A 23,956-nucleotide genomic window follows, 5' to 3' on the forward strand; every position below is an offset into this window, starting at 1 on the left:
CAGTCCATTCCCCTCGATGAATCGTTTATGACGAACACAGCATTAAGAAATCATGGACTACCTGAAGAATATAAAAAACAAATCGTTCAGCTCAAATGCTTTCTTGACTTGGCCCCGAACATTAACTTCGATGAAAACGAAAACAAACAAATATTTCTAGAAAATTTGTCGAATAAAATAATTTCAAGAGTTACGGTAACTTTACTGAACTTAAATCATATTGAGATGCTTTAAAAATGTTTACATGGAACTTCTTCCTGTTTTTGTCAGTCCTTGCTCAAACGAAACTTCTCTTCATTAGCCTAATAATTAAGTCAGCCACTTTAATTAAAAAAAATGCCAGAGGAAGTTTCAGAAAACAAAGACACGATTCAGACTGAACGTGATCATATCATTATGCTGCTGAAACGCTGAAGGACGTCGTGAGAAGAGACATGAATTCAAAAGACAAAAGATGTCTTCGAGAATGGCAAAATTGCAAAAGTAGCTTTAGATCTGTCTTTTATGTATTCATAACATCAGCTGCCTGTGATATTGATACATTGCTCTTTCTGGACAAAGGGAAAGATGGCGAACTCTGATTGAGAAGTTATTAGTTTCGATTTCGCTCTCGAGCAAGCACGGAATTTAAAATGTCTCGCGCACTAAAATCGGAACAAAAAGAAGCAATTTCTACACTGGTTTCTGGAACGGATTAACTGACCGTGTTGCCAACTGGCTTTTGGAGAAGCATGACATTTCAGGTGATGGTTCTTATAAGGGAAATAATGACGGAAAAATTTCGAACGTAGTTGCCGTTTGTCCGCTTCAACGTATTTTCCATGATCAAATGGAGTAAGCTTCTTCGATCGGATTAACGGTAGCTACTCTCACGAATTGACATTTGGAGGGTATAGAGTGCGGCAAATAAGAACCTGTATTTGCGTCAGCAGAGAACGTTTTGGTGAAGCCATTTTCTTGTTGATGAAAAAAACAGCCACACCGTTTCACCAGTGTATGCTAGTTTGCATCAAACACATTATGGCAGGTAAATCTTCGAGTGCAGTTGTTTGTTGCTTCTAAGTATCGTCTACGATCTAATGGAATAAAATTGTCAAATAGATTAACGGCAGCTTACTCAAGGATTTTCGTTTGGAAACTATTATGAGAGTGCAAGAAATATCAGCTCGTATTTTGGATTGCGTAGGGGGTTTTCCGAAGCCATTTCTTTCCTAGCTAAAAAAATGCCTCACTGTTTCACTCATTAGCTTTACGTGTGTTTGTTTTTGTCGGAAGACAGTGCTTTCGGTTTTTAATCTAACTCATTTTGATGGTTTCCTGCTCGAAAAAAAAAAAAAAAAAAGGTCAAGTAATAACCGTAAACGTCATTAAAGCGTCTACATCGAAAGTACTCTTATTTTTTCTCAGTCAGTGCTTCAACGGAACTTTCAGTTTTTTCCAGCAGAGTACTGTAGAATTGAATAGAAAGTGCTAAAAGTAGTCAGTGAAATCTCAACTAATCAGGGGACGTTTGGCATTTTAACAGCCTCTTCGTGCAGGCGTCTTTTTGCCCTTCCCCTGCCCCACCTACTCCCACCGTCCACTCGAACTCCAATTCAAACATGGCCGGTCGGATAAACGATCGCTAGCTTAAAACGATCGCGAGCTTATAATGTTACTTCGCATTAGTAAGACGCCCCCCAGTGCAGGCTAGGTAATTGTGTAAAACCGCAACTGTTAACATCCAAAGAATTACTAATTACTTGACACTGGATGAAGAAAGGGCTCGATCGTACACAAAATGATCAAGACAATGGTCTCCCGCAATACAAGTTAAACTTGAAAGCCTTGAATAATTAGTACCTACTTACTATCTTGGCAAGCTGTAAAATTGAATTTTTGAGAAATAGTCTTGCAAATGCAACGTTTTCAGCCAAACTGCCACCCTTCATTCAGTGTTCAAACATTTACCCCTGAAAATTGAAAAATATATATGTATATATCAAAATAAAAAAGGTCTAGTAATAATCGTAAATGTCATTAAAGCGTCTACATCGAAAGTACTCTTATTTTTTATCAGTCAGTGCTTAAAAAGAACTTTCATTTTTATCCAACAATAGAAATTAAATAGAAACTGCTAAAAGTAGTCTGTGAAAATTCAGACTCTTTTCAGGCTAAACACAACAATGTTTATGCTGATGAGCTCTGAAGAAAACTGTAGAAAAAGGAGATAAAGCTGATTTACGAGAACTAATTTTAAAACTGAAAAATAAGTTGCTAATCATAGAGGAAAACGAAGATTATGTTCAGATGCTGAAAGAGTAAAGCTACATTCGTGCTTGATACACGTGCGTGTGTTTGGTTTTGACAGTCTTGTCTTAGCTCGACTTGGACGAAATTACAATTGCGCAACTGAAGGGCCTGATACACATATCATACTGCGATTTGCAAACATTTTTGTTTTTAAATCTTGAGAACACTGTGGGAGACAGTTGTTTGTTGAAATGGAGAAAGTGTGTTTTCTGATATATTCTGCTCTTCTTGTGCTAACTAGAACCGTTTACGCAAAGAGAGATCCTGGTAAGCACAATGTTTAGACTAACATCTACATCTTTTTTTTCTTTTCGAAAGCTGATTATCAAGTATGCTTGCTTGTTAAAAGAAAAAAGGATGGTACTGTAATTGGTCGGACAAATAGTGCCCACTGCACTATAGATATCGCAATGTACTCAGACACCACGAAACCATTTTAAATTTACAATCGGTGCAGCCATTTTTTTGGTAAAAAAAAGCCGAAATTAAGGTTTTGTATTGTTTAGGTGAACTAGTTGAAAAAATAGTTCAATAAAATTAAAGCACAACAGGCACTGTGCTTGTTCCACACATTACCGCTTAGGATCCAACATGAAAATAAACCTAAAATGTACTAAGAGGAATACTCAGTCGACAGATCGGTAAAGAGTGGAACTTTGAAAATGGGGCAAATATTCTTCGTATGAAGCTAATCGCATAACAAACAAAAGACAACAACAACAACAAATAAAAACAAAACAAGAAACAAAATGCAAAACAAAACAAGGAAAACAATAAATTAATTGCGATTTGGATCCATTCCATAGCGTTAAAAAAGTGCTGAATACATTCGAATACAATCGAATAAACGTTCACATACGCTGGTTTGAATGCTATTTTACTCCAAAGAATATTAGTGTTACAGCAGTTTGTTTCTGCTTCTAAACTTGCTCCCAAGGTGTTATCGACTGATAAGGCCAACAGTTAATGGATAGGGTGTGTCTTTGTTCAATTGTACATTCAGCTCCCGTGGAGTCCTTCAATGGTTCCAGCTACATTTTCTATGGCAACATTAGTGGTAAAAGCTACAGCTGGGATGGAAGCAAAAAACACTGTGAAAAGTCTAGATCTAACCTTGTTTCGATTGAGAGTCGTGCAGAATGGGAATTCCTGAAGAAAACCATCCAAAACAAGAGTACCATTCAATACTTCATAGGTTTGAGGAAAGATAAATCAACTGGAAGGTGGAGATGGTTAAGTGATAACAGCACAGTCAATGCGTCCAATAAAGGAGATTGGCCCTGGGCAACAAGAGAACCTAACGGCAAAAATGGTGTAGAGAACTGCGCGCAAATGTACAAAGACTACCTTAAAGACTTTGGGCGCTACAATGATTTCAGCTGTACTTCAGCCCACGCCAAATCAGGATTCATATGTGAATCTAGAGGTGGAGGAGGTAATAGACCCTTATTCACATTACACGAAACTTAGAATAATAATAAGTAAATCGTATTACGGCCCGGTCCTTCTCTTGAAAGTCAGTTACACCGAGGAAGAAAGCTAAAAAGATTAGATAACATAGTATAAACACTAGATAGACCGTGAAGTCACTTTGGATCCTAATAGTGAGCCAATAAGGACTTCTTGTTATACAGTTGGTCAAATTATTTCAATATATCTATTTATTAGTTTTTATTTATTTGTTTGTCTTTTTATCATATATAGATACCACACTGTTACAATTGCTTTGCGCTCCATTTAAAATAGGATATAAAATCACAAAATTACAATGATAAGTGAATTTTCATATTCTTGTCTAGAGAAAAAATCAGCGAAAGCGACAGCATCCACCATAACAGGTAAGTATTGGCGTTGTAACTGTTGAAGGCTTGACCCATCTAACAAATATGTCTAGACGATGACTTGAATCAGTGTTAAATGTAAATATAAATCAAGTTAAGTGGCATAACTTCCTCCGACTTATTCTTTAAAACTCCTGCAAGTCTTCAAGTTAACTTTAACTTTATACATATATGTAAGTAGAAAAAGAACAGACAAACCTTAAACAAATAGAAAAAAAAAATTGGTTCTTTGTTCAGGTTTGTTGTTATTTACCACTTTTGTGAGCATTATCATTGTTATTATCTACAAGTATTTGTACAATTTTTATATGTTAGAAAAACGTTGAATTTTTATTGAAAATGCTAATAGTGATTTACTAACTTTGGTTTTGTGTCCCTCTTTAATTTAGGACTGACTGATGGATCCCAAGCATCGACAACTGCTCGGCTAAAAGAACCATCTACAACTGCGACAACAGGTAAAAGCTTATCCGCCTTTTTTTTTGGTCATTACCATTTTTTATGCAAAGATTTATTTATTTATTTATGTAATTTTCCCATGTAAAATAAATTCGTACCACACTGTTACTGTTAATTTGCGCTTCCCTTAAAAATGGATGGGCAATCATCAAAGCACAGGTATGAGATACAGAAAAGAACCTTTAAAAAATAGAAACATAAAATTTATTACCAGTTTTTCAACTTCCATGCGTTTTGTTCCTTTGTCTGTTCTGTTATTAGTTACCACCATCATTATCATCATCATTTTATTGACTTTATTGTATTTGTATAATTTTCATAGATGAGAGCAACGTTGAATTTGTATCGAGAATGCTAACACATGGATTTAATTCATCAAAGTCATTTTACTATTTTTAAAAAGTTGCATCCGGAACGTTTGGTTCCGTGCCTTATCTGAAACAACCTCTTCTTTAATATATCAAATAAGGGGTCATGTCAGGAAATACCGTCACTGAACATCCCTTGGCAGACGATGTACATGCTAGCGAACCTAACCTGGTTGTGATTGTTGTGGTGCTACTGGCCATTTTCATTCTGCTCCTTGTAGTCGCTTTCGGACTTATGTTCTTTCGCAGATGTCGGAGCCACGATAAACAATGTAAGTGCCTTTCGCTGTGTTGTCATTTGTTTCGTATCTAACTTTTTGTCTATCATGGGGAACAAATCTTTTCGTGTGTCTTTACATTACTTTCGTCTTCTTTACTTTTTACCTTGAGTTATCCATGTAATCAGTCAACTGTGCAAAAGAGCATGTACTTAAATTCCATATAAAATGTCCTTCCAATAATCGCAGCAGTTTAAGCTTTATTGTATCGTTTACTTTTTGACAATGCTTCGAAAAGAACAAAGTGTAGGTTTTTGTCGAGGGTCGAGGGGAAAATATTTAGGGGCGAGGATTCAAAATATGTCAAAGATATATTTAATTGTTCATTATTACTTATGTTTCCTCGAGCGCAAGAGGTTTAACAATTTGTAGACATTCGCGCCCGGATCACGCAAAACAAAACTTGGTTATTTATGGCGGTTCTTTCAGCGGTCAGGAGACCTCTTTGGTGACAGTTTTCGACGGCTGCAGTATGTTAGAGAAAAAAAATTAATCTATATAGTTTAAGTGTTTTGGACCATGGACTTCAAAACAAGAGCAAATTTCGAGCTATCAGTGAGTAATCAGTGTCTGACTTCCGCTTCCCCTCTACCTGCGTCGCAGTCGTATTTTTACGCCGTTTTTTATTTTTGCAGGTACGATCCAAATTTCTTCTATAACGCGTTAAGTTTCCTCTGATCGACTTCGCGAAATTCTGAGAATCACGTATTTATAGTTTTAAAGAAACATTTTTTGTATCTTGTTGTCGTTAAATTCCCCCGCTCCTTTCTGTTAGCCATTCGAGCGTTTCCAATGTTCTCTGAGCAAAGCTGAAGGTCTTTTAAAGGAAATATTTAGACTTCCAACAAACATTATTTAGAAGGGAGAATGCTGACAAAAAACCCTCCATTACGAATAACTCACTGAAACACACGCAAGTGAAATAGGAGAATGCGAGAAAGCGCTGAAAAGAGGAAACGAGAGCTAACATCCTGGTATTGCTGACACTTGGAGAAAGGTGGGAAATCTCACGACCACGGGATACAAGGAATGATATAATAATACATTTTAAATGAGCAAAGAAATAAATCAATCAATAAATTAGGAAATTTTTAAACCCTTGACATTTCACCCTTGACCCTTGACTAAAACCCTTCACTGGAAAGAACACAATTGCGTTTCCTATTTTTAAAAAAAAGTTTTAATTTTTTTAAATTTTCTTTCAACACTAACAACGACAACGACGGTGAAAATTAATTGGTGACACGATTTTGGGGATAACTATGGAAATTATGTTACAATGAGTAAGTATACACTAGATTACTGATACGTATTTAAGCACACTTAAAGAGTTTTTGCTGATTATTAGGTTTATAAAAAGGAGAAGGTTTCTTTTCTGCCTCTCAGTTACATTTGGCAAGCCACTGCCCCGGAAGCTATTAAAACATTTGTTAAAAAAGGAAAAATAAGCTATGCCACAAATTGATCAAATAGAGAGGCAATAAGATGCCCTTCGGCGTGTTGTTTTGGCTGGTTGTCACCTGTCTTCAGGTTAGCGAAAAATAGCCCTTAAGTTAGAGATACACACGGCAGTTGTCTTTTGCGTACCATGGTCTTCCTTACAAAAGCGAGACAAGGTCGGAAGTAAGATAAGCAGTATCAGGGTGTACAGTGACACTATGAACTGATGTTACAACTGCTGAGTCATTTAATGTAAAACTGCTGACCCTAAAAACATTAGTTAGAGAAATTATCAAAGTCAAAAACAAATTTGATAGCGTTTGATAAGCAATTTACTGCACATTATGAAATGTTCAGAGAAATGCGCGCGCCGTGATTGGTCAGAACGAGTTCATTATATTTCCATAGAGCATGCACCTTACGTCACGCAATTGCACTGTTGAGATATAATTCACACAACCTACGTCACCGGTACGAGCGCACGCAATTCATGATACATTTTAATATAGGTAATCACAATTATTTTTGCACTTGATGCGCGCGCTTTGCTTCTGCGTAATTATGATAAGCTATTTCGTATTTATATATATATATATATATATATATATAATATTAATACGTAATCACATGATTTCGAGTGCAATTTTTAGTCTTTGAAAAAATTAACAAGCGCTTATGTATTCCAAATTGCACCAGAAAAATCACGTGATTACGTATTAATAATATAAATATAAAAAAATACGAGATAGCTTATCATAATTACGCAGAAGCAAAGCGCACGCATCAAGTGCAAAAATAATTTATTCAAACCTGTGCATTCGGTCAAAACAACGGCGTAAGATCAAAACAGTAATATTTAATGATATTTTCACATCTATAAGGCACAAAACAGCTGAAAGTCCGGCAAAACAGTTCAAGAAATTTTTCAGTCTGAGTCCTAATCACTTTCGATGGAATGAAATCGTCGTTTGCGAGGTTAAACCATGTTTGTTTTAATTTCGGCGTAGAATCGCTCGTGCAAAGTGTTAAGCTGGATCGGCTCGTAATTTTCATTTCGGCCTTGACGATTCCCCTCTCTAAACACCACTTTTTCTAAATCGACAACCAAAAAGCAATGGTTTTTACAGTGTTTTCGTTGTTAGAGTTGTTTTCCGGCTGTTGTATTGTTGTTGCGGTGTTGAAAGAAGGCCTACTTCAAACGCCAGCCATTGTTTCGCTCGCAAATTTTCAGAGTAGCCAAATGTTAAGACGTCCAAGGCTCGCATTTGATTAGCTTTCTGTGACTTTCTTTGTTTACTGAACAATCAGAATGTCTGGTTGTTACGATCTTTGCACTGAATTAACGCTCTTCCTCGTTGAATTATTTGAAAACTGCATTTATCTTAACCAATCAGAACTGAGTAATTTTTTCACGTATATTATTATAAAAGAACCAAAAAAAGCTTGTTCCTCGAGAAGTGAGAGAAGCACTCGCCTGCGGCTCGTGCTCCTCCGCACCTCTCTCGTGTCCTTAAAAATTCCCAAGTGCCTATATAACTCAACAATGCAATCAGCGCGCTTTTATTTCTTTAACATATCAGTAAAGCCTAATTTCTTGCGTCATAGATGATGTTTAGACGAAGATCGTGTCATGTGCACCTACGAGAAGCCTTCGAGCTCTGAACTGACATCACTCGACCCTGTGTTTGTTCAACAAACACAGAGCTCCGCTGAGCTTACTGTGCACCTAACCCTTTCACGAACGGAATCTGGGCTGGCCACCTACGAAACAGTGAGCGACTGCAAAAGAGAGTGCGGCTATGATAACATTGAGACTAATCGAAAGTTGAGTTCAGTAAGCGAGGGATGTTCAGATATTCAGGAAAGAGCGCCAGAAAACACAGTGTTGGTGAGTGGTGAGAAAGGAATACAGCAGCCACCTGCTTTGTGCGATAAAAAAGAAGAAAATAAGGATCATGTATACGCTGTTGTTCATAAAGAAAGAAAAGGCAGAGCCAGTTCTGAAGTGAGCGCCCTCGAAAAGACTGCCGGCCGCCCTCAGGAAGAAACAAGTGGTTTACCTGTGCAATGGGCGTCCTGCGTAGATCAGTCCCCGTCTCTGACACCAGAGAATGGTTCGTCTCATCAAACTGACACAGGGCTCGACAACAACACAGAAGCTACAGGGAGCGAGACACCTCAGGCTGGCGGGAACACTGAATATTTGTACGCAGCTGTTGACATGACAAAAAAGAAGAAGAAGCCGCCACAGGTAATACATCTCACAAATCCTGAGAACAGTTTCTTTTTTGTTTTGTTTTGCTTTTATTTGTTGGATTTTTTTACGTGAAGACGTGTTTCTTCTTCAACACTGTTTCATTAAGGAAACAGTCTTAGTCTGTTTACTTCTTCGATTCATAATGTCTACGTATGATAATTAAGCGTACAGCTGGAGCACAGCAGCTGGATCTTTGCTTAAGTGTCTAAAGGATCCTCTGCAACAAACAAATAAACAAAAAATACAAGACTAAACTGATAAAAATAAATTTGAAATAAAAAAACCTTGATCAGAAGCAAACCAAGGGAACACTGACCCGGTTATCTTATCAAATTCGTTTACAATCTTTGGTGTTTTATTTCTCATTTAATGTTGTTTTTGTTGCTGTTGTTGTTTGTTTGTTTATTTGTTTACCTCGTTACTCTGTTGCTATCGTTATTTAATGTCTCTTGTTTCACGATCTGCTCATAAGTTATTATTCTTTTTTCCATGTTCAATGTAGAAGCCCGCTCCATACCGTGGCCTTGTGTACGCAGATCTGATCATTTCTTGCGAAAACAGTGCAAAGCTTGTCAAAGAACAGCCCCAAACAGTATACGCCCAAATTGATCCCGTCAAGACAGCAAGCGTGAAGATATCACAGAAGAATCCGGAGGAGACAAAGGACGACGAACATAAGTGAAACTCGCTTCCTATCTCAGGAATGTTTTAATGATAAACATAGAGATGAAAACAAAACTGAAAGAAACAAGTATGCAGACCCCATAATAAGAGTTAGTGATCGGTAATTAATTGCTTTGTCATTATAAATACCAGACTAGTTTTCCAGAAATTTCTTCCTAGGACTGTACCCAGAATACTTTAGATGAGCCCCTTTAAGGCACTTGCATGTCAAAACCGACAAAATTCAGTATTACTTATATGGGATAAGTTTGTGTTGGAATAAGTTTGTAGTCAGCGTCCCGCGCATGCGCGCACTGAAGGAAAACATTTCGATAGTTCAATTCACTATGTTCTCGGTGTTTAGTTTCATGCTAGAGGGAAGCTTTCTCTTCACGCATAGTCGAAATGATGAGTTAAGAATAAAAATTCAGTTATAAAGTCATAAATTCCCGAGGTTTGATGACGTTGAATTAAACTGCAGCGTCAATGTGACAAGTTGTAAAACTTGTTTTAATGTTTTTGTTTTCAAATACCACGGTATGGTGTATCATACAAAAACAAAAACAAAACAAAATTCGATAAATAAATGAACAAAATGGTTTAATAAATGGTTTTCATCTATTTCTATCTATTTCATTCAAAAACGACAAAACCTAAAGATGGCTTTTCAACACCATTATAAAACCCACCAAAGAACCTTTCTAAAACTGGCCAAGGACGATGATATACAAATACAAAATTATTGCAATTTGTATAAATGTTCGTCTATTCTAAAAAGAAAGCTAGCTCTTTAGAAGATCAAGATGTTAGAAAACTTAATGTTTCCGTATATTCTGAATTATAAGCCGATCCAAATTTAAGTATTCGCACTCACTCCTTAGTTTTTGTACGCGGCATTCAGAAATTTCTATCGTTTTACCTGTTTAGTGAATGCAAAACGTCAGCCCACTCCCCTCCCCCTCCTCTCATTAAAGAGAAAAATTAGAAGTAAAAGTGTAAAGAACCACTTTCCTTTCATTCGAGTGACTGGGACCCCAAGAAGCCTAAGGAACTGAGCGGTAAGGTAATGTTGCGGTCATCAGCTCGCGAAACGAAAGTCTTAAATTAGCATTTGGTTTTAATGAAGCGGTAGAGAAAACAGCACAAAATCTCGGCATTATTTTTATTTGAAATAGCCCGAAATCCTCTTTTGTTTTCTGAGAATCAACAATTCTGGTATTTCTATAATACCACGTATAATTTTTCAAGAAGAGTCTCAGTTTCCAGCTGCTTTTCCCCCGTGGGGAAACGTAGGTCGACGCACGAAAGCTCCAAAAAAAACAAACCCCTTACATCCGCATTCGATATTACCCCACGCGGCTCTAGTTTTGCTCTCACACTGGACGATGATCCGACAAAATATGAGTCTGGAAAACTAAGGAAAGGAAAGGAGGTTTCCGCGTATGAGTCTATGGCAGATCGTTTCGAAGGGAAGGCAGGCAATATTCGATCGCTTTTCATTGCCTTGTAATAAATATTCAGCAGTTGTAAAACATAGGCATGCGTAGCATGCAAGGGTTATTTGTTTAAGTTGGGTAGGTCGAGCTGGGACGCTTTCTGTTCCTAGTATTTTCATAACTTTCAAAAGAACGAAAATATCGCATTATTTCACTTTAAGAGAAAGAAAAAACCTAATTAATCCAGACTCACACGGGTATATCGGGGTCTATTTTCTCTATTGTCTTAATAATTATGAGCAAAAATAAAATACATCGGTGCCACGCTCACTGTAGTCTCCTTCGTAGCCTTTGTTTGGTCTCGTCACATAACGCGATTTATTGTTTTTTTAGAGGGCACGGTAACGAATCCTGCAATCTGATTGGTTCTTTACCCGGTCAGTATTTTCCTATCTCTGCCCACGGGCCACGGTAACGCTTTCGTGAATCGCCGAGTACATCCCAACTTTCGTTGTCATTTTTCATAAATATACCTCGTTTTCCGGCTGGGCAGTATTTTAAAGCAAACAAGTCCGTCACTACCTCAAGCCGATAAATAACTTATGAATCCTCTCTTTACTCTCTCTCAAATCACTTTGGTTGACAGAAAAATATTGGTTTCAGAATGAATTTGTATAAACAATAGTGTCATTACGTTGGTTGACAAGCGGCCTAAAAACTGTCTGCAATTAATTTTAATCGTTCACAAAAAGTACCCAGAAAGTTAAAACGTGAGGTATTTGATTACAGTTAAACTGAACGATGGAACTTTAATTTAATATCTGAATTTTCTCGAGAAAATTGTTAGTAGAGAAAGAGCGAGCAAAGTTTTAATTTAAGTTCTACAACAAATATAGGCTCCCGGTGAGTCTTTCCAATTCCGTTCAATTTGGACATTTGTACCGTAAATTACACAACAGAAACTGAAGGAATTTTTTGAGAAAAGGCCGCATTAAATTCCCTTGTGTCTCGTTGGAGTGTGCCGTTCGAATTTAGTTTTTGTGAAGGAAAGACCAGATTTACACACGCCATTGCAGCAAACAAACGAGCGAACTCTCACAACTTCAAAATAAAAAAGTTGAATTTACTCACAATTACTTTCCTCGCCGTTTACTTAATGAACAGAGGTAAATCTTCGTACATGAATGAATCGTCGATGAGAGTGAATAATACTTTCCGTTAGATTATTGACTGATTTTGAAGAAAACATTGTGACAGTCCTTGCCAAACTAGTTCCGTTGTTTTTCAAATGCTCTTATGCTTTTTTTTTTCTTACGCGCTCTCTAATTGACAGGTGTCAGATTGTGACAGATACTTGTAAAAATAATGTTTCGAAGTTTGTTTGAAAGCCTTTTAAATCACCTTTATCGTTACGGAAATGAAAATGTTTCGCTGAGGCATCTCTCTTTAATTTGCTTCACCTCTATTTTAACTACCATTTACTCGCTCAAAAATTGTTCAGTTTATGGAAGATCTTGCCGTATTAACAGCCCTAAATCATTCGGGTTCTTTCGGAGAGAATTTCGTCAAGTTTAAAAACAATAAATATGTTATTTACCGGCTAAGGGTCGGTCCGTATGGTGAAAAACTGTGACCTCGGTCTTGAAAATGCTGCCCTCGGCCTACGGCCTCGGGCAGTATTTTCAAGACCTCGGTCACAGTTTTTCACCATACGGACCTCCCAGCCGGCAAATAACATATATGTATTCCCCGTTGGAGAGAGAGCGCGTTGCGTGACGGTTGCGGAAGAGACTACGCTTACAACAAAAATATCATTCCACGTAATTTTACAACGAAAAGCAACCTAAAACTCTTTTGTATCTCCAATAGACCCTAACCAAGAATATTTTGCGATCTCGAATAAGTTAAGATTCACTGAACGAGAAAAAAGGATAATAATTCAAAGAGGTCTCAAGAGATAAGGCTGTTTTCTAAAAAGTATTTTTTGAAACTGAAACATCAGTTGCTCTAAGCTAATTATAGAGGAAAACAAAGATTATGTTTCAGATGCTGAAAGAGTGAAACTACATTCGTGCTTGATGCGCGTGCGTGTGTTTGGTTTTGACAGTCTTGTCTTAGCTCGACTTGGACGAAATTACCTGCTTACGAGTGCGGAACTGAAGGGCCTAATACACATATCATACCGCGATTTCCACACAATTTTGTTTCTAAAGCGTGAGCAGACTGGGGGAGACAGTTGTTTGTTGAAATGGAGAAAGTGTGTTTTCTGATATATTCTGCTCTTCTTGTGCTAACTAGAACCATTTACGCCAAGAGTAATACTGGTAAGCACAATGTTTAGACTAACATCTACATGTTTTTTCTTTTTGAAAGCTGACTATTAAGTATGCTTGCTTGTTAAAAGAAATCAAAGTGCTCTGTGAGCAAACTCGTGAATTGACAAATTATTTTTTGCATTATGTTTAATGTTATCTGGTTTAGGAAATTTTGTGGTTGATTGTTATATCTAGAGGACGAGCAGTAGTTCAGTGTTCGCTAATGTAGCAAAGAAACAAAGTAACGTTGGGATAAGAAGGCATTACAATTGAAATGATCATGCTATTACATTTGACAAGGTGGATGATGTCATGTGTTTTAAACGTATATTATTTTTGTTTCTGTTTCAAAAAAAAAGGTTGGAAGTAAATGTGGGTGAAAAGTGAAATTTACTGTCTATTATTGTAAATATTAGAAAATCAAGGCACTACTGTCTTAATGAAAACATTAATGATTCCCTCTTTATCAAATGAGACAAACGGGAACGAGTTTTGAGTGATATAACTAAGCCAAGACTGCCACCGTCATTTTAGATCTCCACCTGGGTAGATTTTAGTCACGTGCTAGGCAACGTATAATCAATAACAAGATAGAATTTCATTTCAGGCCTATTTATCAATTTTGTGCTGTATAACTTTCGCATTTTAGTACGTAATATGTATTTTGAATCTTCAAATTGTCTTGAAACTTAAAAGAAAATTGTTCTTTAAAAATTATCTGAAAATCGGTAACTAAAATTGTTTGTTTAGATGTTATTTGATTTTCGTGTTAACTTGTAATTTCGTCAGTCGCCGGCATCTACTGTTGCTTCACACAGGAAAAACACACGATACGAAACGTAATGATCGATTTTGTCTTCAATCTCACACCATAACAGAAAAAGCTTTTGAACATCTGTAAACTCCGAGCGCTTCGCAGTAAGTGATATTTTCAGTGAATCTTCGGATTGTTTTCAAGTTCAAGGATTGTAAATTACAATTTTATGAAAAACAAAAGTTGTTCTGTTATTTCAGTGTGAATCCTTGCATGCCTGCCAGTCGCTGGCGCCGCTTGTTGAAACTCCAACAGAAAAAAAAAACTCTTTTAAGATTATCATTGGCTTCTTTTTCACCCCACCACTATTCTTAGCAACAAAGGTCGCCATTTCGTTTGTTTATTGCTCGCCAAAAACTATCAAATGCACTCAAAAACCTAAAGTTGAAAAAAAGTTTACAGGAATCAACCAATCGAGCGAACGAGCGAGTGCCATTCCCCACATCGTATCTACAACTCGCTCTTGCGCATGCGCACAATTCACGAGTTAAAAAGGATGGCACTGTAATTGGCAGGACAAATAGTGCTCACCGCACTTAAGATATCGCAATGTATTTAGACTGTTCCGGCGAATACTTGGTCATTAACATTAACGCCGTTCGTTGGGACGGCTGAGCAAAACACTACATGCCGGAATTTAAGTCTAATTAATATTCGAATCGGTCGTGTCAGTTAGTTGTCATTCAGCAGTCGCACAGTTAGGACAAAAAAAACAGTAAGTTTAGTCGCTGTGTTTTCGTTTGCGAATTTGGTAATAGTTGTAGAATTTATCGTCGAAACACAGACACCACGAAACCATTCCAAATTTACAATCGATGCAGCCATTTTTTGGTAAAAAAGCCGAAATGGTTTTGTCTCGTTCTCGAGAGGTAGTTGAAAAAATAGCTTAATAACATTAATGCACAACAGGCTTTGTGCTTGTTCCATACATTAGCACCTAGGATCCAACATTAAAATAACCCTAAAGTGTATTAAGAAGTATACTCATTCGACAGATCAGTAAGGAGTGGAACTTTGAAAAGGGAGCAAACATTCTTCGTATGAAGCTAATCGCATACCAAACAAAAGAAAACAAATAAAAAACGAAAAACAAGAAGCAAAATACAAAACAAAGCAAGAAAAAGAATGGATTGATTCCGATTTAGATCCATACCTATAGGGACCAAAAAGAGCTGTTTACATTCGAATACAGTTGAATAAACGTTCACCTAAGTTGGTTTTGGATATTATTTCACTCCAAAGAATATTATTGTTACAGCAGTTTGTTTCTGCTTCTAAACTTGCTCCCAAGGTGTTATCGGCTGATAAGGTCAATAGTTAATGAATAGGGTTTGTCTTTGTTCAATTCTACATTCAGTTCCCGTGAAGAACTTCAGTGGTTCCAGCTACATTTTCTATGGGAGCAATGGTAACTGGTACGATTGGGAAAGAAGCAAAACAATATGTGAACAGTCTGGATATAACCTTGTTTCTATCGAGAGTCTAGAGGAATGGAACTTCCTGAATCAAACCATCCAAAAAGAGAATACCACTGAATACTTCATAGGTTTGTGGAAAGATACATCAACTGGAATGTGGAGATGGTTAAGTGATAACAGCACAGTCGATGCGTCCAATAAAGGACAGTGGCCCTGGGCAAGAGGAGAACCTAACGACGGAGGTGTTAAAGAGAACTGCGCGCAAATGTACAGATATTATCGTAAAGAATATGGGCGCTATAATGATGTCAGGTGTACTTTAGACAAAGACGAAGCAGGGTTCATATGTGAATTGACAGGTGGAGGAGGTAATAGACCCTTAATTCACTTTAAACGAAACCGAGAATAGGAATAGTTCAATCGTATTACGACCCAGTCCCTCTCTTGAAAGTCAGTTACACCGAGGAAGAAAGCTAAAAAGATTACATAACATATTATAAACACTAGATAGACCGTGAAGTCACTTTGGACCCTAATAGTGAGCCAATAAGGACTTCTTGTCACACAATTGGCTAAATTATTTAGATGAACCTAACGGCGAAAATGAGAACTGCGCGGAAATGTACAGATATTATCCTCAACACTATGGGCGCTATAATGATGTCAGGTGCTCTAAACCCTTACGTCACGCAGGATTCATATGTGAATTTAAAGGTGGAGGAGGTAATAGACCCTTAATTCACATTACACGAAACTGAAAATAAGAATAAGTAAATCATATTACGGCCCAGTCCCTCTCTTGAAAGTGAGTTACACCGAGGAAGAAAACTAAAAAGATTACATAACATAGTATAAACACTAGATAGACCGTGAAGTCACTTTGGATCCTGATAGTGAGCCAATAAGGACTTCTTGTTATACAATTGGCTAAATTATTTTAATATGTCTATATTAAAATACTATTTTTAATATCTACCTACAAGTATTTTTACAATTTTAATATATTAGAAAAACGTTGACTTTTTATTGAAAATGCTAATAGTGAATTACTAACTTTGATTTTGTGTTCCTCTCTAATTTAGAACGGAATGATGGATCCCAGGCATCAAAAACTACACGGGCCAAAGGACCATCTACAACTGCGACAACAGGTAAAAGTTTATCTACCCTTTTTTGGTTATAACCATTCTTAATATCTACCTACAAGTACTTGTACAATTTTTATATACTAGAAAAACGTTGACTTTTTATTGAAAATGCTATTAGTGAATTACTAACTTTAGTTTTGTGTTCCTCTCTAACTTAGGATGGAAAGCTGGATCCCAGGCATCGACAACTGCTCGGGCCAAAAGACCATCTACAACTGCGACAACAGGTAAAAGTTTATCTACCCTTTTTTGGTTATAACCATTCTTAATATCTACCTACAAGTACTTGTACAATTTTTATATACTAGAAAAACGTTGACTTTTTATTGAAAATGCTATTAGTGAATTACTAACTTTAGTTTTGTGTTCCTCTCTAACTTAGGATGGAAAGCTGGATCCCAGGCATCGACAACTGCTCGGGCCAAAAGACCATCTACAACTGCTCGGGCCAAAAGACCATCTACAACTGCGACAACAGGTAAAAGCTTATCTACCCTTTTTTTTGGTTATTACCATTTTTGATACCTACCTACAAGTATTTGTACAATTTTCATATATCAGAAAAAACGTTGAATTTTTATTGAAAATGCTAATAGTGAATTACCAACTTTGGTTTTGTGTTCCTCTTTAATTTAGGACTGGATGATGGATCACAGGTATCGACAACTGCTCGGGCAAAAGGACCATCTACAACTGCGACAACAGGTAAAAGCTTATACACCTTTTTTTTGGTTATTACCATTTTTCATGCATGTGAGCATTATCATTATTATTACCTACAAGTATTTCTACAATTTTTATATATTAGAAAAACGTTGAATTTTTATTGAAAATGCTTATATTTTTGTGTTCCTCTTTTATCCACCCTTTTTTTTGCTTATTACCATTTTTCATGCAAAGATTTATTTATTTATTTATGTAATTTTCCCATAAAAAATAAATTCGTAACGCACTGTTACTGTTAATTTGCGCTTCCCTTAAAAATCATCAAAAGCATAGGTATGATATACAGAAAAGAACCTTTAAAAAAATAGAAACAAAAAATTTATCACTAATTTATCAATTTATCACATTCAACTTCCATGCGTTTCATTCCTTTGTCTGTTCTGTTATTAGTTACCACCATCATTATCACCATCGTTTTATTGACTTAACAGTGTTTGTATAAATTTTATAGATGAGAGCAACGTTGAATTTGTATCGAGAATGCTAACACGTGGATTTAATTCATCAAAGCATTTTACTATTTTTAAAATGTTGCATCTGAACGTTTGGTTCCATGCCCTATCTGAAACAGCCTCTTCTTTTATATATCAAATAAGGGGTCACGTCAGGGAATAACGTCACTGAATATCCCTTGGCAGACGATGTACATGCTGGCAAGCCTAACTTGATTGTGATTGTTGTGGTGCTACTGGCCATTTTCATTCTGCTCCTTGTAGTCGCTTTCGGACTTATGTTCTTTCGCAGACGTCGGCGCCACGATAAACAATGTTAGTGCCTTTCACAGTGTTTTCTTTTGTTTCGTATCTAACTTTTTTTCTATCATGAGGAACAATCCTTTTCGTGTGTCTTTACATTACTTTCGTCTCCTTTACTTTTTACCTTGAGTTATCCACGTAATCAGTCAACTGTGCAAAAGAGCATGTACTTAAAATCCATTTTAAATGTCCTTCTGATAATTGCAGCAGTTTATGCATTAATGCATCGTTCACTTTTTGACAATACTTCGAAAAGAACAAAGTATAGGTTTTTGTCGAGAGCCGAGGGTCGAGGGGAAAATGTTCAGGGGCGAGGGTTCAAAATATGTCAAGAATTTATTCATTTAATTGTTTATTATTACTTATGTTTCCTCGAGCGCAAGAGGTTTTATTAACTTGTCGACATCCGCGCCTGGATCAAGCAAAACAAAACTTGGTTATTTATGGTGGTTCTTTCAACGATCAAGAAACCTCTTTGGTGACGGGTTTCGACCGCTGAAGTATTTCAAAGAAAAAATTAACAATAAAGTTTAGGCGATTTGGACCATGGGCTTCAAAACAAGAGCAAATTTTCGGATTTTTGAACCCTTGACATTTCACCCTCGACCCTTGACTAAAACCTTCACTGAAAAGAACACACTTAAGTTTCCTATTTTTTTTTTTTTTTTAATTTTAATTTTTTTTTATTTTCTTTCAACACTAACAACGACAACTACGGTGAAAATTAATTGGTGACACGATTTTGGGGATAACTATGGAAATTATATTACAACGAGTAAGTATACACTAGATTACTGATAGTATTTAAGTACACTTAAAGAGTTTTTGCTTATTATTAGGTTTATAAAAAGGAGAAGGTTGCTTTTTTGCCTCTCAATTACATTTGGCAAACCACTACCCCGGAAGCGATTAAAACATTTGTTACAAAAGGAAAAATAAGCTATGGAACAAATTGATCAAATAGAGAGGCAATAAGATGCCCTTCGGCGTGTTGCTTTGGCTGGTTGTCGCCTGTCTCCAGGTCAGCGAAAAATAGTCCTTAAGTTAGAGATACACACGACAGTTGTCTTTTGCATACCATGGTCTTCCTTACAAAAGCGAGACAAGGTCAGAAGTAAGATAAGCAGTACCAGGGTGTACAGTGACACTATGAACTGATGTTACAACTGCTAAGTCATTTAATGTAAAACTGCTGACCCTAAAAACATTAGTTAGAGAAATTATTAAAGTCAAAAACAAATTTGTTTGATAAGCAATTTACTGCACATTATAAAATGTTCAGAGAAATGCGCGCGCCGTGATTGGTCAGAACGAGTTCATTATATTTCCATAGAGCACGCGCCTTACGTCACACAAGTGCACTGTTGAGATATAAGGCACGCAGCCTATGTCATCGGTACGAGCGCGCGCAATTCATGATGAATTTTAGTATAGGTAATCACATGATTTCGAGTGCAATTTGGAATAAATAAGCACGAGTTAATTTTTTCAAAGACTAACAAAATTGCACGAGCCCGTAGGGCTCGTGCAATTTGTGGTCTTTGAAAAAATTAACAAGCGCTTAAGTATTCCAAATTGTACCAGAAAAATCACGTAATTACTTATTAATAATATAAATATAAAAAATACGAGATAGCTTATCATAATTACGCAGAAGCAAGGCGCGCGCATCAGGTGCAAAAACAATTTATTCAAACCTGTGCATTCGGTCAAAACAACGGCGTAAGATCAAAACAGTAATACTCAATGATATTTTCACATCTATAAGGCACAAAACAGCTGAAAGTCCGGCAAAACAGTTCAAGAAATTGTTCAGTCTGAGTCCTAATCACTTTCGATGGAATGAAATCGTCCTTTGCGAGGTTTAACCATGTTTGTTTTAATTTCGGCGTAGAATCGCTCGTGCAAAGTGTTAAGCTGGATCGGCTCGTAATTTTCATTTCGGCCTTGGCAATTCCCCTCTCTAAACACCACTTTTTCCAAATCGACAACCAAAAAGCAATGGTTTTTACAATGTTTTCGTTGTTAGAGTTGTTTCCCGGCTGTTGTATTGTTGTTGCGGTGTTGAAAGAAGGCCTACTTCAAACGCCAGCCATTGTTTCGCTCGCAAATTTTCAGAGTAGTCAAATGTTAAGACGTCCAAGGCTCGCATTTGATTAGCTTTCTGTGAGTTTCTTTGTTTATTGAACAATCAGAATGTCTGGTTGTTACTATCTTTGCACTGAATTAACGCTCTTCCTCGTTGAATTATTTGAAAACTTCATTTATCTTAACCAGTCAGAACTGAGTAATTTTTTCACGTATATTATTATAAAAGAACCAAAAAAAAACTTGTTACTCGAGAAGTGAGAGAAGCACTCGCCTGCGGCTCGTGCTTCTCAGCACCTCTCTCGTGTCCTTAAAAATTCCCAAGTGCCTATATAACTCAACAATGCAATCAGCGCGCTTTTATTTCTTTAACAGATCAGTAAAGCCTAATTTCTTGCGTCATAGATGATGTTTAGACGAAGATCGTGTCATGTGCACCTACGTGAAGCCTTCGAGCTCTGAACTGACATCACTCGACCCTGTGCTTGTTCAACAAACACAGAGCTCCGCTGAGCTTACTGTTCACCTAACCCTTTCACGAACGGAATCTGGGCTGGCCACCTACGAAACTGTGAGCGACTGCAAAAGAGAGTGCGGCTATGATAACATTGAGACCAATCGAAAGTTGAGTTCAGTAAGCGAGGGATGTTCAGATATTCAGGAAAGAGCGCCAGAAAACACAGTGTTGGTGAGTGGTGAGAAAGGAATACAGCAGCAACCTGCTTTGTGCGATAAAAAAGAAGAAAATAAGGATCATGTATATGCTGTTGTTCATAAAGAAAGAAAAGGTAGAGCCAGTTCTGAAGTGAGCGCCCTCGAAAAGACTACGAGCCGCCCTCAGGAAGAAACAAGTGGTTTACCTGTGCAATGGGCGTCCTATGTAGATCAGTCCCCGTCTCTGACACCAGAGAATGGTTCGTCTTATCAAACTGACTCAGGGCTCGACAACAACACAGAAGCAACAGGGAGCGGGACACCTCAGGCTGGCGGGAACACTGAATATTTGTACGCAGCTGGTGATAAGACAAAAAAGAAGAGGAAGCCGCCACAGGTAATACATCTCACAAATCTTGACAACAGTTTTTTTTGTTTCTTTTTGTTTTGTTTTGCTCTTATTTGTTGGATTTTTTTTTACATGAAGACGTGTTTGTTTTTCAACACTGTTTAGTAAATGAACAATCTTAGTCTATTTACTTTTTCGATTCAAATGTCTACGTATGATAATTAAGCGTACAGCTGGAGCACGGCAGCTGAACTTATGTTTAAGTGTCTAAAGGATCCTCTGCAACAAACAAATAAACAAAAAATACAAGACTAAACTGATAAAAATAATTTTGAAATAAGAAAAACCCTTGATCAGAAGCAAAATAAGGGAACACTGACCCGGTTATCTTATCAAATTCGTTTACAATCTTTGGTGTTTTATTTCTCATTTAATGTTGTTTTTGTTACTGTTGTTGTTTGCTTGCTTGTTTGTTTATTTGTTTACCTCGTTACTGTGTTGCTATCGTTATTTAATGCCTCTTGTTTCACGATCTGCTCATAAGGTATTATTCTCTGTTCCATGTTCAATGTAGAAGCCCGCTCCATACCGTGGCCCTGCGTACGCAGATCTGATCCTTTCCCGCGAAAACAGTGCAAAGCTTGTAAAAGAACAGTCCCAAAACAGTGTACGCCCAAATTGATCCCGTCAAGACAGCAAGCGTGAAGATGTCACAGAAGAATCCGGAGGAGACAAAGGACTGCGAACATAAGTGAAACTCGCTTCCTATCTCAGGAATGTTTTAATGATAAACATAGAGATGAAAACAAAACTGAAAGAAACAAGTATGCAGACCCCAAAATTAGAGTTAGTGATCGGTAATTAATTGTTTTGACATTACAAATACCCAAATAGTTTTTCCAGAAATTTCTTCTTAGGACCGTGATACTTTAAATAAGCTCCTTTAAGGTACATGCATATCAAACCTGAAAAAAATCAGTATAACTCATATGGGATAAGTTTGTATGGGAAAAAGTTCTTAGTCAGCATTTCGCGCATGCGCGTACTGAAGGAAACCATTTCAATGGTTCAATTCACTTTGTTCTCTTCACGCACAGTCAAAATAATGAGTTAAGAATAAAAGTTATAAAGTCATAAATTCCGGAGGTTGGATGACGTTGAATTGAACTGCAGCGTCAAATGTATCAAGTTGTAAAACCTGTTTTAACGTTTTTATTTTCAAATACCACGGTATGGTGTATCATATAAAAACAACAAAAACGAAATTCGATAAATAAATGAACAAAATGGTTTAATGAATGGTTTTCATCTATTTCTATCTATTTCATTCAAAAACGACAAAACCTAACGATGGCTTTTCAACACTATTATAAAGCCCACCAAAGAACCTTTCTGAAACTGGCTAAGGACGATGATATACAAATACAAAATTATTGCAATCTGTATAAATGTTCGGCACTTCTAAAAAGAAAGCTAGCTCTTTAGAAGATCAAGATTTTAGAAAACTTAATTAAGCGTTAAGTAGAAATCAATTTCTTTCAATGTTTCCGTATATTCTGAATTATAAGCCGATCCAAATTTAAGTATTCGCACTCACTCCTTGGTTTTTGTACGCGGCATTCAGAAATATCTATCGTTTCACCTGTTTAATGAATGCAAAACGTCAGCCCACTCCCCTCCCCCTCCTCTCTTTAAAGAGAAAAATTAGAAGTAAAAGTGTAAAGAACCACTTTCCTTTCATTCGAGTGACTGGGACCCCAAGAAGCCTAAGGAACTGAGCGGTAAGGTAATGTTGCGGTCATCAGCTCGCGAAACGAAAGTCTTAAATTAGCATATGGTTTTAATGAAGCGTTAGAGAAAACAGCACAAAATCTCGGCATTATTTTTATTTGAAATAGCCCGAAATCCTCTTTTGTTTTCTGAGAATCAACAATTCTGGTATTTCTATAATACCACGAATAATTTTTCAAGAAGAGTCTCAGTTTCCAGCTGCTTTTCCCTCGTGGGGAAACGTGGGTCTACGCACGAAAGCTCCAAAAAAACAAACCCCTTACATCCGCATTCGATATTACCCCACGCGGCTCTAGTTTTGCTCTCACACTGGACGATGATCCGACAAAATATGAGTCTGGAAAACTAAGGAAAGGAAAGGAGGTTTTCGCGTATGAGTCTATGGCAGATCGTTTCGATGGGAAGGCAGGCAATATTCGATCGCTTTTCATTGCCTTGTAATAAATAATCAGCAGTTGTAAAACATAGGCATGCGTAGCATGCAAGGGTTATTTGTTTAAGCTGGGTAGGTCGAGATGGGACGCATTCTGTTCCTAGTATTTTCATAACTTTCAAAAGAACGAAAATATCGCATTATTTCATTTTAAGAGAAAGAAAAAAACCTAATTAATCCAGACTCACACAGGTATATCGGGGTCTATTTTCTCTATTGTCTTAATAATTATGAGCAAAAATAAAATACATCGGTGCCACGCTCACTGTAGTCTTCTTCGTGGCCGTTGTTTGGTCTCGTCACATAACGCCCTATATTCCCCGTTGGAGAGAGAGCGCGTTGCGTGACGGTTGCGGAAGAGACTACGCTTACAACAAAAATATCATTCCACGTAATTTTACAACGAAAAGCAACCTGAAACTCTTTTGTAT

At 37.0% G+C, this 23,956-nt stretch overlaps 3 protein-coding genes and 2 pseudogenes across 4 annotated transcripts; all 5 read left to right on the forward strand.

Moving 5' to 3' along the window:
- LOC131777441 (melatonin-related receptor-like) overlaps nucleotides 1-23,956 on the forward strand; it is a 95,976-nt pseudogene that overhangs the window by 6,129 nt on the left and 65,891 nt on the right.
- LOC131777196 (L-selectin-like) lies at nucleotides 2,484-4,193 on the forward strand. Its single transcript, XM_066161769.1, is given in 4 exon segments — nucleotides 2,484-2,559; nucleotides 3,296-3,727; nucleotides 4,092-4,134; nucleotides 4,136-4,193. Coding segments are annotated over 4 exon segments (609 nt in total).
- LOC136276794 (uncharacterized) lies at nucleotides 5,076-10,128 on the forward strand. 2 transcript variants are annotated; one of them, XM_066161425.1, is made up of 3 exons: nucleotides 5,076-5,232; nucleotides 8,295-8,929; nucleotides 9,438-10,128. In XM_066161425.1, the coding sequence occupies exons 1-3, from the start codon at nucleotides 5,196-5,198 to the stop codon at nucleotides 9,615-9,617; spliced, it is 852 nt and encodes a 283-aa protein (XP_066017522.1). In that variant the 5' UTR covers nucleotides 5,076-5,195; the 3' UTR covers nucleotides 9,618-10,128. The 2 variants fall into 2 exon arrangements, with proteins under 2 accessions (XP_066017522.1, XP_058949515.2); XM_059093532.2 differs by lacking the exon at nucleotides 5,076-5,232 and adding an exon at nucleotides 6,456-6,521 and having other exon boundaries at nucleotides 8,284-8,929.
- Nucleotides 13,199-17,883, forward strand: LOC136278258 (uncharacterized). Its single transcript, XM_066161770.1, has 7 exons — nucleotides 13,199-13,369; nucleotides 15,532-15,949; nucleotides 16,664-16,732; nucleotides 16,888-16,956; nucleotides 17,112-17,207; nucleotides 17,366-17,434; nucleotides 17,846-17,883. Exons 1-7 carry the CDS (start codon nucleotides 13,283-13,285, stop codon nucleotides 17,881-17,883), a joined length of 846 nt encoding a protein of 281 aa, XP_066017867.1. The 5' UTR covers nucleotides 13,199-13,282.
- On the forward strand, nucleotides 18,060-22,484 carry LOC136278131 (uncharacterized; annotated as a pseudogene).

This window comes from Pocillopora verrucosa, chromosome 14 (assembly GCF_036669915.1).
Source record: "Pocillopora verrucosa isolate sample1 chromosome 14, ASM3666991v2, whole genome shotgun sequence".
Lineage (NCBI taxonomy): Eukaryota > Metazoa > Cnidaria > Anthozoa > Scleractinia > Pocilloporidae > Pocillopora > Pocillopora verrucosa.

Excerpts from the sequence above, each read along its gene's own strand:
- LOC136276794 (XM_066161425.1), top strand. The coding sequence starts at position 5,196 with ATGTTCTTTCGCAGATGTCGGAGCCACGATAAACAAT. Across the intron at positions 5,233-8,294 it reads TCGGAGCCACGATAAACAAT|ACGAAGATCGTGTCATGTGC; the intron begins GTAAGTGCCTTT and ends GATGATGTTTAG. Across the intron at positions 8,930-9,437 it reads AGAAGAAGAAGCCGCCACAG|AAGCCCGCTCCATACCGTGG; the intron begins GTAATACATCTC and ends TGTTCAATGTAG.
- LOC136278258 (XM_066161770.1), top strand. The coding sequence starts at position 13,283 with ATGGAGAAAGTGTGTTTTCTGATATATTCTGCTCTTCTTGTGCTAACT. Across the intron at positions 13,370-15,531 it reads GTAATACTGGTAAGCACAAT|AACTTCAGTGGTTCCAGCTA; the intron begins GTTTAGACTAAC and ends GTTCCCGTGAAG. Across the intron at positions 15,950-16,663 it reads TGAATTGACAGGTGGAGGAG|AACGGAATGATGGATCCCAG; the intron begins GTAATAGACCCT and ends TCTCTAATTTAG.